Source organism: Mustela putorius, unplaced genomic scaffold (assembly GCF_011764305.1).
Source record: "Mustela putorius furo isolate JIRA1106 unplaced genomic scaffold, ASM1176430v1.1 tig00003836_pilon_pilon_pilon, whole genome shotgun sequence".
Classification (NCBI taxonomy): Eukaryota; Metazoa; Chordata; class Mammalia; order Carnivora; family Mustelidae; genus Mustela; species Mustela putorius.
The window spans coordinates 10,901,208-10,918,609 of NW_025421989.1; the positions used below are offsets into that span (position 1 = coordinate 10,901,208).

At 38.3% G+C, this 17,402-nt stretch overlaps 1 protein-coding gene across 1 annotated transcript in view; it reads right to left on the bottom strand.

Annotated features, from left to right (window-relative positions):
• Positions 1–4,932: 4,932 nt before the first annotated feature.
• FANCB (FA complementation group B) overlaps positions 4,933–17,402 on the bottom strand; it is a 28,733-nt gene continuing 16,263 nt past the window's right edge. Inside the window, exons 5-9 of the mRNA XM_004758874.3 lie at positions 14,124–14,252; positions 11,504–11,667; positions 10,419–10,876; positions 10,063–10,300; positions 4,933–9,536 (exon numbers count right to left, since the gene is read on the bottom strand). Of these exons, the coding sequence (XP_004758931.1) occupies positions 9,125–9,536; positions 10,063–10,300; positions 10,419–10,876; positions 11,504–11,667; positions 14,124–14,252 (1,401 nt within the window). The 3' untranslated portion in view covers positions 4,933–9,124. The remainder of the gene's footprint in view (positions 9,537–10,062; positions 10,301–10,418; positions 10,877–11,503; positions 11,668–14,123; positions 14,253–17,402) is intronic.

Consider the following 17,402-nt stretch of genomic DNA (forward strand, 5'->3'; position numbering starts at 1 on the left):
GTGGCTTAGAACAGAACATATTGTTTCACAGTTCTGGAAGTTAGAAGTCTGTAATCAAGTAGTAGGCAGGCTCATGCTCCCTCTAAAATCTGTAGAGGAGTCCTTAGCTTCTGATGGTTCACTGACAATCCTTGGAAGCCCCTGGCTTGCAGTTACATAAATCCAATCTCTGCCTATGTTGTCACACTGCATTCTTCCTATGTCTTCACATCTTGCAAGTTATAGACACCAGTTATACTGGATTAGGGACCCACCCTACTACGATCTCATCTCAACTTAACTAATCATGTCTGCAATGTGACTGCAGATGTGAAAACAAAGTCACACTCTATGGTATCAGGATGGGAGGGGAGTTAGGACGTCAATGTATCTTTTTGGGGAACACAAATTCAAGCTTTAACAAATGTTTATATAAAAACGTTTAAGTAGTAGTAAATAGTGAAATGTCTCCTTCTCATAACCCAGGCCTAAGCCAATCCACACAGGGTATTCAAATGGCCATAGACCATTGTGGGACTGAATGTGTGACTAAAAGTGGGCAGTAAGTCATGAGGCAAGATTTCCCTTTCGAAAAGAAGGTTCCTTGCTCTCTGTAAGTTCTTTCTGGATAGAGTGATGTGCAGATGTATACTCTGGAAGTCTTGCAGCCTTTCTGTACTGTGTGGGGAGCCAACCTTAGAATAAAGATGAGACATCCTTGATATCCTGCTGACCTGCTAAACCAAATCAACTCAAGCCTGCATACCACCCACCAGTTATAACCAGGACATCTCTTTCACTGGTAAATTTGGTTTGAGTTGGGTATTCTTTCACTATAAGTCCTAATGAATAAGGGGTGCCCTTAGGCACTGTACAATCATCATCTTTCCATTGTTCAGTGTTCAGGGTAATTTTCACTATTAGGAATTAAAGAGAAGATATCCTTCCACAATGATTATGGACCTCAGGCATGGAAGATAATCTAAATTGGAAAATGTCAAAGAAGAAAGTAAGAGTTTTATGTATCCTTTGGTTTTCGCTTCATCATCAAAGATGCTGGAACACAGATAAGGTAAGGCAATACTTCTGCGCAGAATTTATATCAATGGAAGCACAATGCCAGCAGAGAGAGATCACTTTGTATTTAACCACTCAAAAAAACACAACAGACTGTGAGAACATATGGAATAACAACAACACTGTATTTTGAAAACTTGAATTTTCCCCAACATACAAGCCTTGACTTTGACAATAAGATAGAGTGGCTTATCACCCTCCACCACGAGTGGCGTCCATGAATCAGCAGCATCAACATCATCTCTGTGCTCGTTAGACCTGTAGCGTCAGGCCCCACCCTAGACCTGCTGAACCCCAATGCAGAGTTGAACAAGATCCCCAGGTGACTTATATGTACACTAAAGCTTGAGAAACAATAGGTTATTACATTGTTAAGAGAAAGATGCACTGACAAAGAAAAATCTGTGAAGATATGCCCCCTGAAATGGTCAAGTTAATTCACTGCTTCCAGTAAAGTGGTAGCTCTCAACCCTGGATTTACATCACAATCACCTGGACTTTTACACCTTTGCCAAGGCCCAAGGCAGAACCTAGAACAACTGGATCAGAATCTTTGGGGCGGGGCATAGGATCAGCAAATTGCTCCACGAAGTCCTCAGGAGATTCCTACGTATAATAACTGCTGAGAATTATCAGTGTGGAGCAAAGGCAGAGGAGAGGAGGAGGGAGATTTAATGTTTAATGGGCACAGTTTCAGTTTTGCAATATCAAAAACTTCTAGAGATCTGTTGCACAACAATGTGCATATACTTAACACTAAACTGTACAATTAAAAGTGATTAAGATGATAAATTTAATGTTATTGTTTACTGCAATAAAATAGATAAAATCATTCAGATAATCAATTTAAGGAAACTATTTGCTTTAACCTACATGGATATATTATTTTAATTTTCAGAACAAACTTGTTTTGTTCCTTTTGTTTCTAAAAGGGTTTTGGAGTGGTGCCTGGGTGGCTTAGTCAGTTAAGCAACCAACTCTTGATTTCAATTCAGGTCATGATCTCCAGGTTGTGGGATCGAGCCCTACCTGGGGCTCTGCACTCAGTGGGGAGTCTGCTTGAGATTCTCTCTCCTCTTCCTTTCCCCCATTCACCGCCCCCCGCCCCACTAGTGCTCACTCACGCTCTCTCATTCAAATAAATAAATAAATAAATAAATCTTTAAAAAAATTAAAATAAAAAACGGTTTGGGATATAATTATTTTATGGGTTCACCGATAAGGCCAGTTTTTCAATCAATAAGTATTTCGAAACTGCATGATTTAAGTATTTTAGACCCCTTTGCACTGAACCAAGTGCTCTGGTTTGAACTTCTTCACATATACGTTTCTCTCTGCACCTTCCTTTATGGGGTATGAACAGGTCTAGCAGATGATCCCTGATTCAGGCAAAATTCTGTTATGTTACAACAACACTTTAATCCACAGCTACCTCCAACATGAACACCTTCAGTTTTTAATCAGATTCCCAAAAGTCCTGCTCCCCTAAACTAAGAACTCTTGCTCTCAGACGGTGCCCCTCAAGGGCACACTGCCTTACAGGGCTATTCCCATGGAACCCTGGGTATACTTGTAGGAATTATCTCAGTGTAACATGCGACTCTATGTCACTGTCCCTCCAATTAAGTTTGCAAGCTCTTTAAAACCTAAAAAGGCTGGGGCGCCTAGGTGGCTCAGTGGGTTAAGCCACTGCCTTCGGCTCAGGTCATGATCTCAGGGTCCTGGGATCGAGTCCCGCATCAGGCTCTCTGCTCAGCCTCTCTCTCTCTCTCTCTCTCTCTCTGCCTGCCTGTCTACTTGTGATTTCTCTCTGTCAAATAAATAAATAAAATCTTTGAAAAAAAAAAAACCTAAAAAGGTTTCGTGTTCATCTTTATACACTCAGCACCTGCTTATACACCTGGGCATGACAATGTATTGAATAAAAATGTCAATAAACACATGACTGAATGAAAATCTCTATATCCTCTTCCACTTCATACACCACTGATATTTTGAAAGAGGTGAAATGTTTTCTAATTGGCACATCATTTGGAAGGATTAAAGCATGGCAACAATTAAAAAAGAAAATAGAATTCCACTCCTTTTCTTCTTAAGTGATGTAGTAGTCATACGGAATAAAGACCTAAGTTTTCTAGGCTAGAAAGCTTACAACTTTTCCTGCAATTCCACTCTCCACCACAGTGATTCCCTGCCAACAATAAACAGAGAATTTTAAGACCTTCTAGAGATAGCTCAAAAAGAAGTTACTTACGGATTATTTAAAGAACTGACACTTTCACTTAAGGAACCCCCAAATATGACGGAGCAATGGTAAATTGCAATATTTCTGGAGAGCGATGGTTCTAACAAAGACAACTGAAAGGAACTAGGAAAGAGAGACTCGGGTATTAGATATAATTGGAGGGAAGCAGCCAAAAGATAAAACTCAGCGAGGGCCATCAATTAACTCTAAGAACTTGTCCATCACAGGACTGAAGATAACATGGACCACATTTTGCCTGATATTTCAATTATATGAACAAATTTATATTTTTGTTGTATTGTGCATTTCTTATAATCTTTTCTTCCTCAGAGATAATTTCAATGTGATCTTCAAATCTTTTTTTTAACAATAGTTGTGTTTTGTTCATATAAAACTGTCAGAGGACATGGCACTGTTCTATTACAAACTGACTTTATAAACCATATAAGTTAGAATTATTTTTCCTACTATTTATAGTTGCAGGCTAATTCTTTTCCCTTCCAGGTGACACCAGCTATAGGAAACACCAGACCATCTGCACACCAAACCCCACCTCCCCTATTCTGGCTCGACACATGTACTACCTGTTCACTTTCTCTGAGAATTTTGCAGATTATCAAGAATACATTTGGTCCTGGCTCCCTTCAGGTACTATTGCCTGCCCCAACTCCCAAAGATTTTACACATTTACCAGAATCTTTCAAGTGTGAGAGCATATTTGTTTCCTGTTGGGATAACTGATAAGAGGATTTTATTATTGCACTTGGCATAAATAAATTACGTAGTAATTCTAAACCTTAAAACATTTCATTGGGCTTACAAAAACTACACTAAAAATTCACATGGTTTTGTTGTTGTTGTTGTTGTTGTTATGAGGTTGAAATGAATGATGTTAGAAAGGGTTATCTTCTGTTCCTTAGCATATGTTAAAAGGCAACTGTTCATGTTCCAGTACATTTATTTGTTACCTTTGAAAAAGGTACAAGCTCTAAATTAGTAATGCTGTGCATCTATTTGGTATAGTAGTACTACTCTGTTTCCAAAACAGTCCTATCATATCAAATCTGTTTTTCCTAGCACAAAGACTCTTAGAAAGTCAAAATTGATGAAGACTATTCTCTTCCTACTGGAGAGGATACAGCTAGGATTATAAACACACTAGATATGGTCCTTACATGTATAATCTTACCTTCTTATCCACTACAGTTCAATTAAAAGTTTTCTACAAATTAAAAATAAAAAGCAAAATTTGATTAAAATAAAACAGGAAACATGAACAAAGGTTAAATAATCTGACACAAATCTCTAATCCACTGAGGAAGGCATCATTGAGCAAGTGGCCTGGTGTAATACCAGAGGGAAGCTCAGCTAAGGAAGAGAGAAAAGATAAACAATTTTTTTAAAAATTAAAGCCTATCTGAGTGAAATAAGTAAAGCAGAGAGAGAGTCGGTTATCATATGGTTTCACTTATTTGTGGAGCATAACAAATATCATGGAGGACAAGGGGAGTTAGAGAGGAGAAGGGAGTTGGGGGAGATTGGAAGGGGAGATGAATCACGAGAGACTATGGACTCTGAAAAAGAATCTGAGAGGTTTGAAGGGGCGGGGGGTGGGAGGTTGGGGTACCAGGTGGTGGGTATTAGAGAGGGCACGGATTGCATGGAGCACTGGGTGTGGTGAAAAAAATAGTGAATACTGTTTTTCTGAAAGTAAATAAATCAATTTAATAAAAAAAATTAAAGCCTATCTCAGATATAAACTACTATCAGGTACAGACCAAAATGAGTTAAACTAAAAAAAATCGAAAAGGAAGGCCAGGGAGCCACTGCCCAGAAAGGAAAGGAATAGGAAGCTCTTTCCCACTCTTCTTTCAGCAAGCCCAAGCATCCTGTTGCTGCAGTAACCTGTTCCTGTCCTGGGAGTCCACAGGTCCAACAGTCAATTCTGTTCTCTGGCATTCTTTTCCCCATGTCTAGCAGCGAGAAATGTTTTCAAGTGCAGTTAACCAAAACCTTGATTTGTGTTAGAGGGGATTTTTTTTTTCTGAAGTAATAAGTGGTCCCAGGAAAGGGTGGGATTTAGGTTTGATTCAGCAGCACAATAAAACAATTTTGCAGGCTGTAATATCAGATTAATTCTAAGCCTAATTTCCTGTGATTTTTAAATTAGGGCCACCCACTTCCCCACAGGACTGAAAAGCTGCTTCCTCTCCCAAAACCCAAATTGTTTTAGGCCCTCAGTTCAATTAGGCCTAATTTAGGTCTTGAGCTCACCCCAGAGCAGTCACAGTTGCCAGGCAAATATCTTACATTAACTGGCTTATACTCTTCAGGACTAACCTCTGCAACTGGGGGTAGGGTCTACTTTCCCAGTCAGATGAGCTGTAGAAAGAAGTTTCTTGCACAAAATGAGAGTTCCGATACAAGAAAAGGAAGAAATCAATGTGGAAAAGGCAATCAACAGTGCACCTTACACTTCCTTCCCATTCCTGACTGACTGACTGGACATCTAGTGCTAAATGTTCTAGCTGGTTACTAATGGCATGATTTACCGGCCCGTAACACCGCTTGTACTTCTGCGGTAAGTGACAGCTGCTGTGAGGACTTGGATAACTAAAGATAAAGCTTAAGATGCTAGGGGCGCTGGGTGGCTCAGTGGTTTAAGCCTCTGCCTTCGGCTCAGGTCATGATCTCAGGATCCTGGGATTGAGTCTCTGCTTGGCAGAGAGCCTACTTCCTCCTCTCCCTCTTTGCCTGCCTCTCTGCCTACTTGTGATCTCTCTCTATCAAATAAATAAATAAAAATAAAATCTTTAAAAAAAAAAAAGCTCAGATGCTAAATAATTTGCCTAGCAGAACTCAGGACCATTACATTGGTTTTGATTATGCACAAAAAATGGGGCCAGTGAGGGCAGAGTAGGTTTCTGACTTTCTGCCCTTATGACCACTCACTGTCTGATAATGCCTGTTACCCTACTCAATAAAAAGGCAAGACAGGATTATTGAAAGAAGATCCCAGAAAGGGGCCGGACCAATGGCACAGTGAAGATATTCAACATGGCAGGATTTTATAGGAGAGGGTTATTTTGCTGAGGCAGAAAGCAACTCAAGTAACAGATCCAGGCAACTCAAAAAGGGAAAACAGAACGAACCAAAGGATTCAATTAAATACAGTTTCTGGATCAACATTCTTTCTGTAACACCATACTGGCTCTGGAAGCAGAAGCCTAACTTTGTCCAGATGGGGTTACCTAAGGAATAGTTTTCACTCTCAAATTCTTAGAATGGAAAATAATGTTCCGCAAGTTTGAATATAAGGAAGAGAAAGGATACCTCTCAATATTTGGAACTGTCCAAGTTTTAGGCAAGAGAGAAAGCATCACATAGGTTCCTAATCTGGACAGCTGACTCTGCCTTTATCAGAAAGAGCAGGAAGAGAAGTAAGTTCATTAGATCTCTTTTAAATCTGTGAAAACTGAGTATATATAGTATAAAGAGATGTTATCAGGACAATAAAAGATTCACTTATATAGTTTTAGAATTCTAAAAGGATCTGCTCATTTTGAAAATCTTTATAACAAGGGTATATAGCATTAACTTGCTTGCGTGAACCCTCTTAATTTGGTCTAACATTTTGTTCATACTGGAGACAATACTAGTAATTACACTTTATGGGCTGCTGTACGGGTGGAGCCATACGTATGTATGGGTATGGACATTTGCATGTATGTGTGTCTCAAGCTTACTACTGTCTGGCATATAGTTGAAATTAATAAATGTTACATTTCTTCCTCCACCCTCGACCTACTCACCGAACAGAATAACATCATACCTAAGCTGGCTTGCATGCATTCCTTAGTTAAGAGATCAGGGGGACAACAGAAAGTTTTGTGTCCGAAAACTGTGATGTGCTCTTGTTCTAAAACAACTCATTTTCACTTGAGTGTGGATTTGGGAGAAGCATGTTTTTGAGGGGAAACTCAGAATCACGATGAGGACAGTGGTCAGAGGAATGTGCCTACGGGTACGCGCAAACACTACTGAATCACGAGAGAGTGGCAAGGGCAACATTCCCTCAAACTTTGGCTGTTCTTGTTGGTAGTAAACAGGAAAAATATACCGGAGTACAAAACTCACTTGCAAAGAGGTTATTTGCTGTATATAGATGACTACTTTTTGGTTGCTTTTATAGATAAAAAATCAGCAACATACTTTTTTGTGTTATCCTAACTTTCCTACAGATAAACTATTACAATTAAGTTTTGTGTACTTTTTGACAACCTCCATTTTTCAATTTAGTTCCTATATTTCATAGATGGTTGTTGTTTCAGAATATGTCACAGGTGGTTTCAATGTACCTACTGACACATACTGCTTCCAGATCTCCATAATTAATCCTGAAATTATACCATTTCCAGAAAGTCTGAAATCTTTTCTGTTGACGTTTCAAAGAACTAGAGCTATAAGGTTCTATCTCCATCTATAATGGACTACTAAAACAAGAGGTAGCATATTATAAAGACAATCATAAAAAGCAAGACAGGAAAATAATAACCTATATTTCCTAAACCCCATCTGCAACACCAGATCATTAAGTATGAGCATTTTGAAGGCATGGCGGGAATCAGCACTTCAGAGCTGTGAGCATGAAATGCCACTTTCTATAATTATCTGTTTCTTTCAACTCAGATCAAAACTTCCATCTCACTTAAGGATTTTAGAGCAAAAATAATCAGAAACATTCCTCTTGGACCTATCCTTTTGTGTCTTCCCCTCTACTGATACCCTCTTATAACTCCAGCATTCTTATTTTTCAAAAAAAAGAATAGGTTACATTTTTACCCCTTTGAAATATTTCACTGGACCCCTTAACAATCACTTTTTAACTGTTAAGTGAATTTCCACTTATTTTTAAATTTCTCAGTCTCTAAGGAGCATCAGATTCTTTAAGTTATTTTAGTTAGAATTCTATATTTTAGCTTTGCCCAGAGTTGAAATTACAAATGGCTTAAAGGCATTTTCATTTTTTTTCAAATAGCGGCCCATGTGGTATGCTTAGCTTTTTGAAAGAAATGTGCTTTTCAGAGAAATGCCCTAAAACTTTCATATTCCTATAGACTTACACAATTTCAGAGAAGCTCTCTAACAAAATTTAAGTTACCAAGGGGTTCAAAGATTTTCATTTTAACGGTCTCACCCACTCTGCAATTTCAATTTCCACAGGAGCTTGGTGTTTACAGAAACTTGTGAATCCTTCTAACCTTGTTTATCTGTTTGAAGCTAATTTTTATATGCTAGGTTTTTACTAAACAGGACACAATAAAAGGACTATTTAAGTTGTTTGAAGATTTAGACCAAAGTACTGTTAGATCACTTCTGCCTTCACTCAAGTGGTAACTCTAAGGCAGGACTTCTCAACCTTGGCATTACTGGCATTTTGGGTAGGATCCTTCTTTGCTCTGGGAGCTTCCCAGGGCCCAGTAGAATATTTAGCAGCATCCCTGGTCTCCAACTACTAGATGCGAATAGCACCCCAACCTCACACTCCCCACCCCCAATTACTTCTCACGACCCAAAACAAATGTCTCCAGATCCTGCCAAATGCCCCTGGGTAGGGAGAGTGGAAAGAAGAAAGCAAAATGGCCCCAGTTGAGAACTGCTGCACTGAGGCATGCTATTTCTTGCATCAGTACCTACAATTCTACAGGCCTCAATCTTTATTTTTGCAGAGGAGGCATATAATGTAAAATGAAAACAAATTTGGAACCAAAATGTCCTGGTAGAGAAAACATATTTTAAAATATAATCAAATTAAGACTATAATTATAAACCAGCCAGTTTCTGTGCAGCAAGGTCTGATCTCAGCTGAACCTCAGCTAACTTCAAAGTCATTTCTCTATAAAGGGCACCACTCACTTTTAGGTCTGTCCCCAACGTTCGCTTCTTTTCTCTCTGTAGTTCTTTTCTGTAGGGATGGACGTTTTCCTCTCTGTCTGATAAAGCCGCCACACCACTACTCTTTTCTTTGCTTGCTTCACAACTTTGCACCAAGTTGTTTTCAACCTTAACTAAGGCAGAAGAAAGAGAACGATGGGTAACCAATTCCTTCTCCAAAGTTAACGCCAAGTGATTAATTAGGAAATCGACACTTCCAAATTTTAGATTTTTGAAGAAACAGTTTATAGGGAGAGCTCTGATGAGATTATGAAGGCACTGGAACAAAACTGTTTGATTCCTGGAATAAAAAACCAAACACAATATTACAAAACTTGGGACAGCATGTAGCAGTTGTATACAACTTACTGTAGTAATTAATACTCATTTATAAATACTCTCATGATGAATAGAACCAATAATGCCTGCATGAGAACTCTGACATAATTCAGTCTGTAGCAATCAAATATACATATCCTATACCAAGTCAGTTAATGTTTATCACTTGCTTCCTGATTATTTTTTTTCTCTGAGTAATAAGATTAATATTAGGTTTTTTAAAATGTCACTGAAGGGGAAAGGTAAGTGGAAATCATCTTAAAAGAACTACCAGGCCCTAATCAACCAAAAAAAAAAAAAAGCCAAAAACAAACATCAGGATAAAACAGCTTTAGTTTCCACATGAGGCCACCTGTCTACTGAGGCTATACCAGGCAATGACCTGGACATGTCCCACAATGACAAAGATCTCTACTGTGGAAATGGCTCTTGGACCACACGGATATGCACTAACTTCTCTGGATGTATTCCAATTTGGTATGCATTACCTGGAATAGATGATTAAAATCCCTTCAAATGGTGTTTTTTGTTTCCACTGGAAGAGTGTCCCATAGAAACTCCCTGGCATCTTGCAAAAGCAAATTTCTGGAAATTCTTTGATATCTTCACATTTCATGTATTCCTGGAGCCACGTCTTCATTGAATTCAGAGAATAGTTGGATGATGTGATTTGAAAACAAGTTTTTTTAAACACTGTGAGAAGTGCAAACAGATCTTCCATGTGTTCTACAAGGAAAACACGTCACAAGCTCTGTCATTGAACTGTCCATTATCACATAAAAAGAGTTCTTAAAATTTTCTAATTCAATTAGACATATGATTAAGAAGTACCAACAAAAATTACCTATAGGTTTCTTCTTTGGAAATATCAGCAGGTATTGCCTACTTGAAAGGTCTTCTAGGCTTAAAAAAAGTCTGCCACACTGAATGTAACGAGCTTCAGAAGAGTTACCGTTTTCCCTCTCCCTAATTTGTAGCAGCACAGTACAACAAAAACTACCGAACACTAAAAGTGGTGAAAGAGATGTTACAGCAGTAATGACCTGTACACACTCTTTCTCAGATGACTGTTCACAAACAAAGCTTTCCTCTTCCTTTTCCTCTTCCTCTCCCTCTTCCTCCTCACTGTCAACAGTCAACTTGATCCTTTTTGCATGTGATCCTGTTTCACATGGCAGTGAGCATGGTGCTGGGAAAAAATCCCTACTCAACTTGATCACCCTATTTTGACACTTAATAAGCCGACAGCTGAAGCTATGAGCTTGATCCAATAACAGTGATAAAGCCACATGATTCAGGGACCTGTAAAAAATCCAGAGTTGAGTTGAGTCTAAAAGCTCATTCTTTAAAATCAAAGAGATGATTAAATGTTACACAAACAATAACAAAATTTCTCTCTTTTCCTAGGAAACATTGTAAAACTATATCAGAAAATCAAGTATATAAACCAAACACATTTTTAAAGATCCTGCAATAGCACTTTTCTTGAAATAGGAAAGCAGAAACACTGTAAATATGTTGAACTGTAGGAAAATAATTTTCTCAAGAGGAAGGAATGGTAAAGTAATGCTGGATTTTATTTTTGAGGTAGGTTCCCCCTTTTCTTTTTAAACAAGAAAAAAAGTACTCATTTTTTAAGAGTTTATCTTGGTAATAGTTTAGAAGGCAAATAAATCTAAAGTAAAACCTGCATTCTATACTCCCCTAAATAATTTGAATAAAATCTGCTTTTTAATATAGAGCACTGTGTATTCCTCAGCAATGATACTGTTTGGGATACAATATTGTGAAAATTAATTTCACCCGTTTCTATTTACTTTTTTTAATATGGCTAATTAGAGCATTTAAAATTACTTCTGCAGCTTATATTGTATTTCTGTTGGGTAGTGCTGTTCTAGACCATCAAGATAATGTTATCATGATACTTACAGCTTCAAAGATGGGGTATTCACTCCAACAACTAAGCTGTCATCTATTACACGATACCATATCTTCTCTACTAGCTGTTCTGAATCTTGAAAATTGTCTGGTATCTTTTCATCAAAGGTACAGACAGGATTTTCTTCTTGACCACAAAGAGTAAAAAGATGTGCCTTATAGAAAAATATGTTAAATAACTGATTACCAAAAATACTACCACATGTGGCAAAACTACAAAAATAATGTAAGTCAGTTTTTAGTTAGGTCTTATAGCTTACGTATCTTAAACTAAACTGCCTTCTATAGTATTTTACATTGCAGATTATATATAAATCACTAAAACGAAATCTATACACGTTATATGTAATTAACTATCTACTCAGATCAGGAAATAAGATGAGGTATCCAGGGGCGCCTGGGTGGCTCAGTGGTTTGGGCTGCTGCCTTCGGCTCGGGTCATGATCTCAGGGTCCTGGGATCGAGCCCCGCATCAGGCTCTCTGCTCTGCAGGAAGCCTGCTTCTCTCTCTCTCTCTCTCTCTCTGCCTGCCTCTCTGCCTACTTGTGATCTCTGTCTGTCAAATAAATAAATAAAATCTTTAAAAAAAAAAAAAAAGATGAGGTATCCAACACAGAGCCAGGAAAGACATAAACTTGGAATCCATTTCGAAAAAAATATGACAGTGTCCCAGGCATGCTGAAAAAAATCCAATCATTATTAAAGTGACTTGTACTAAACCTATAACTGTATAATTTTGTACAAATAAAACTGGTTCTCTTTGGACTGATGATCAATTATGGCTAAAATTGTATCCTTAACGTCCAGGCCATACTCATTCATTTCCATGCACGGATGGATTTGTAGTAACAATTGAAATGGTGGGAGGAGGAGGAGTAATAATCATGATAATTCACAAAACTTACTGAATGCTTAGTATGTGTCAGGCACTGTTCTCAATGCCGTTCATGTTTCAACTTGCTTAACCTGTACAAAAAAACCCCTCTAGTACCCTAGGGTTGGTATTATTATCTACACTTTTCAGATAAGGAAAACAAGACACAAGGAAGCTAAGTACCTTGCCCAAAGTCACACAGCTAGCAAGTGGCAGAGCTGGGATTTGAACGAAAACAAACTGGTTCCAGAGCCCATGCTCTATCTTAACCACTACTCTGTATTGCTCCTCTAAGTGGGCAGTAATTACTGAAAAGATAAGAGCACTTACATTCTAGTGGACAAAACAACTTCCTAGGAATCTGATGCTTCAGCTGGTCACTGTGACCTGAGGCAGGCCTTTCATCTGAAACCTGGGGAAATTTTTGCTACCTGCCAGTATTGTTCTTAAAATTAAGCACATAAACAGCCCCAAATGGTGCCTTGCAGACAGAAGTTTCAGTGCAGTAACTTCTAAACATTTCTTCCTCTTTTCTAATATTGGCAAAGTCAGGGAGTCTGGGTGGCTTAGTCGGTTAAGCATCCAACTCATGATTTTGGCTTAGGTCATGATCTCAGGGCTGTGAAATCAAGCCCCATGCTGGGCTATGCACTAGGCATGAGTCTGCTTAAGATTCTCTCCCACTCCCTTTGCCCTTCCTCTCTCTCTCCTGCTCAATAAAACTAATAACAACAATAATAATAATGTTGGCAAAAGAGTTGGGGTAAGTTAGTGAAGGGACATGAGACTTCAAAAATGACTTTCATGAGCTTTCCCAAAAGACTGGAACTGTGACACAGAAAAGCAACATGATGTGCTTCTGCTATGATTCTTACATTAACGGAATCATATTTTGGACCCAAGTCCTCACATTGTTAAGACTGAAATATAGACACACGGGGTAGACTACTATGAAGGAAATCAGAGCTAGGCACTAAGCTCTTGACTTGAGGGAAAGAAACTTACCGGAGTAAGTCTCTCAATGCTAGCTTTTCTTGATTTAAATGTAACTTTGCTATGCTGTCTTTCTCTGTACGGAATTAATGTGCATAAATACTATTTTTTTTATGAGGTCAAGGGAGCTTTTGCTAACTTTCTACATTACTGTACTGATATAAGCAAATGCAAGGTACTTAAAGAGGTTCCTACCCTGACAACCACAAGGAAAATGAGAGTAAAATTATAAAAAGCAGAAATAAACACTAAAAAAGCAGAGCAATTTAGGGGCATTAACCAGAGGAATAAATACCCTTAGAAATGAACATTGCAACAGACAAAAAGAACAGTTAGAATACTGATGAAATTATGTATTCATTAATGAAAGGCTGAATAATACTCTGCATATTCTGTTTAAGGAGTGAGAAAATACATAATTCACTTATGGGTAATTTCTATGCAAATCATACAAATAAAAAAGTTTAATAAAATCGTTTGAACAGGAGGATTTGTTCCCCAAGGTTCCCGATAACTGAGATTTTAATAGCCTACAGAATAATTAGCAAATTGGTAAAATATTAGCTCATTAATCAAATATTTTCAAGTCACAGAAGTCCAGCATTATAATGCCTGCCACTTTGCTTCTTGGATCATTGAATGGCATTTTCTAATATATCCAAATATTCCAATTAAAGCAACACTTCAATAGCTTGCAGATTTTTAATTCATAAAATGATAAAATGGTCACATGATTAATTTTACCTTCTCTGCACTTGATGTACTATCATCTTTCCCTTGAACCAGGTTTATTAAACTTTTGTAAGATTTTGAAATAATTTTTTCCTTAAGCAAGAGATGCTGCTGCAATTCCTGAATACAAGTGAAACCAACCTGTAAAGTAGAAAGAAAACCCATTGTCAGAGACATTTCAAATGAAATCTGACAATACCATTAATCCAGAAAGTACTTTCTCCAAATTTGCTTACTAAATTCATTTTTCTGTAGAAAAGCAGAGAATACTTCTCAGAGCAAAACTATTTTCTTCACAAATGTTAAGTAATTATAAAGGAAACGAACACGGCCAGAAACTGCAATAGAGTTTATGTACCCAACTGGGAGAATGCCAACATGTTAGCATGCATTTCCCCACTGAATTAAGTAATCAATCGATATAAGTATGGATGCCTAATCAATAGGACTAAAAATCAAGGGCTACCAACACTCCTACCCCCACAGGTAAACTATTTTTCTTGTTGTTGAAATAGTTATTGCTTCAAAAGGCACAGACATCATTATGAGTAGAAATGGTCACTTTTGATACTATTTAATCCTGTTCATATAACATTTAGAGCAAATTTTAAAGATAACACATAGCTCCCAAACTGTCACAAGTTTATTTTTGTGCTAATAAACTCAGCATTAAGGTGGGCTCTTAACTACAGGAAACAAAGATTGGCTCTCAACTGGGTAGGGAGCAATCCATTGTTTTTATTACACCAGATCAAGAGATTTCACTACCAAGGACAAAACATTCATGAAATGTATTTTGCTACTGAAAATATAGTCATGTCACTGAACTAATACAAGCGATTTCATTTCAGATGGATATCTGAAACTGTTCAAGTATTAGTCCAGCTTTTAATCTAACATGACTTTCTAGATTGAAAACACAAAACACATCCTGTTTCTTAATCCCTTTCTTTCAAATTACAGTTTCAGTCAGGTAAATTCCTTTTCTTTTTATTGGTGAACAGAAGCATGAAAATGAAGACTGAATTATATCTTATCTCATTGCCCAAAACATGTAAAGTATCTAACTAGCATTTTAAAACTTCACCTGTTGACCTATTTCTGCGGGCTCCCCATTACTCACACTCATTCGCTGAGTAATTTATGACTTAGGGAAGGGAGCTGTACATATCAGAGGGGGAGAGCCAAATGGGAGAACCCTGGAGGGGCAGGGAGTAGAAGAGAGGAATATGTGGGCAAACTGACAGTGGAGGCACCCTCAAAAATAATCTGTGTTCTCTCTTCCCTACTCTCCTCAAAATACCCCCTGCCCCATTCCAGGACTGAACGGTGAATCACCAGACTACGTAAATATTCTATGCTGTGAAGTTTTGTTATAAAACTATAAAAATAACCATATGATGAAACATTTAAACAGCATAAAAATACTTCTCAACTTCTCTTTCTAGACCCTCAATTCCATTTGCATAGCCAACAGATTGTTTACCTTTCCAGAACCTTTCTGTGTAGGTTAAGGAATCCTTGCTTTCTTCTCATGACAAACAAGCAAATAAAACCTATCCCAAACCAAATACAGGAGCTTACTGCACTGCAGGACAACAAACCTTGTTTTTTTGGTCTTTTTTACTGTGATCTCTCTCATACACACAGAAAAGGCATAATACAAAAAAAAAAAAAAAAAAAAAGAGTTTACAAACTACCCAGGGAGTTACCCAGGTAACCATATGTAGTCAGCTGCCCATGGGCGCTGACCAGTCAGGGACTTCTCTTGTTTCGATGGAGGCAACACTACCCTAGCCTTTTATTTTTTTCAGTGGGAATAAAGTTTTATTGGAACACAGCCACACTCATTCATTTGCATTATTTTAGGTGGGGGAGTTGTGACAGAGACTATGTGGGCTGCAAAGCCTGAGATATTTACTATCTGGCCCCTCACAGGAAAAGTTTGTTAACCCCTGGTCTAGACCCTTATCACACTCTGTACCCCATTCTTCACCTTCTCCAACTCATGTGACAAATACCTCCACAATAGTCGACTCCTCTCCCCACCTGGTGGGACTCTAGGCTTCTGCCTACCCACACTAATGCCCTGCCCCAGGGCAGAGAGGGTCTAATAGGACCCTGACTGGCCCACAGCTGTGCCGCCAGCCCTGCCAACAATGAGAATGGCTCAAGGACAGGGTGTGAGCTTTTACCCTAGCCTTTTAAGGTAACTTTCTAGTATGTCTTCATAATTTTGCCATTACTATATCTCCTAAAGAATATTTTTAGGTTTTTGTGGTTTGCTTTGGAAACTTTTATGAATGAAGTCATTCTGTATGTGCTAGGTTTTTAGTCATCCCATTTGTCACTAGTAGCTGTAGTCTGTGACTTTCACTGCTCTGTAGCATAATATCATTATGACCACACCAGCTCGCTTTTCCATTCTCCTGCTGATGGACATCTGGATTACGTCCAGGCATGCATGGACTATTACAAACAGGACTGCCGTGAACATTCCTGTACATGTGCACAAATTTCTCTAAGGTCCTGGTTTCCCCTTTTCCTCTCCAACTGGTTCCCTTCCAACTTGCTGGAAAACAAATTCCATAAGGGAAACAACAGTGAAACAGACACTGGTTCTAGCTCTGCCTGTCCCTTAACCTTTCTGGTTATTTGTTTCCTAATACGTAAAATGGGGCAGGAGGGGTAGACTTGTTAATCCCTAAAAGACCATCCAGGAGTGCCTGGTGGCGCAGTTGGTTAAGCATCTGCCTTCAGCTCAAGTCATGATCTCCAGGTCCTAGGACTGAGTCCCATGTCGGGCTCCCTGCTCAGTGGGGATTCTGCTTCTCCCTCTCCCTCTACCCACCCCCCAACCTGTTCTCAAATAAACAAATATCTTTAAAAATAAAATAAAAATAAAATAAAAGGGCTACCAATGTTTGGAAATATTTTTATGCAAATTGGGAGCTAGTGATAACATGTGGATGGATACTTGAAACAAAACGGACATGAAATTCTCACTTACCCCTTCCATATGCTCCTGCCTTCTCTCTGTGTTCCTTTCTTATTTTACTTCTATGAGTCTGTGCTACTTCCTGAGTACTTTTTTGGGGATTTTAATTTATCTTTATTTTTTTGTTATGCTCAGTTAGCCATCGTATAGTACATCATTAGCTTTTGATATAGTATTTAATTATTCATTAGCTGCATGTAACAACCAGTGCTCATCTCAACACATGCACTCCTAGTAATTTTTGTAACACAGTTTGATTTGCTTCTTTGCTCTGAATCTCTTTGAGTGAACTC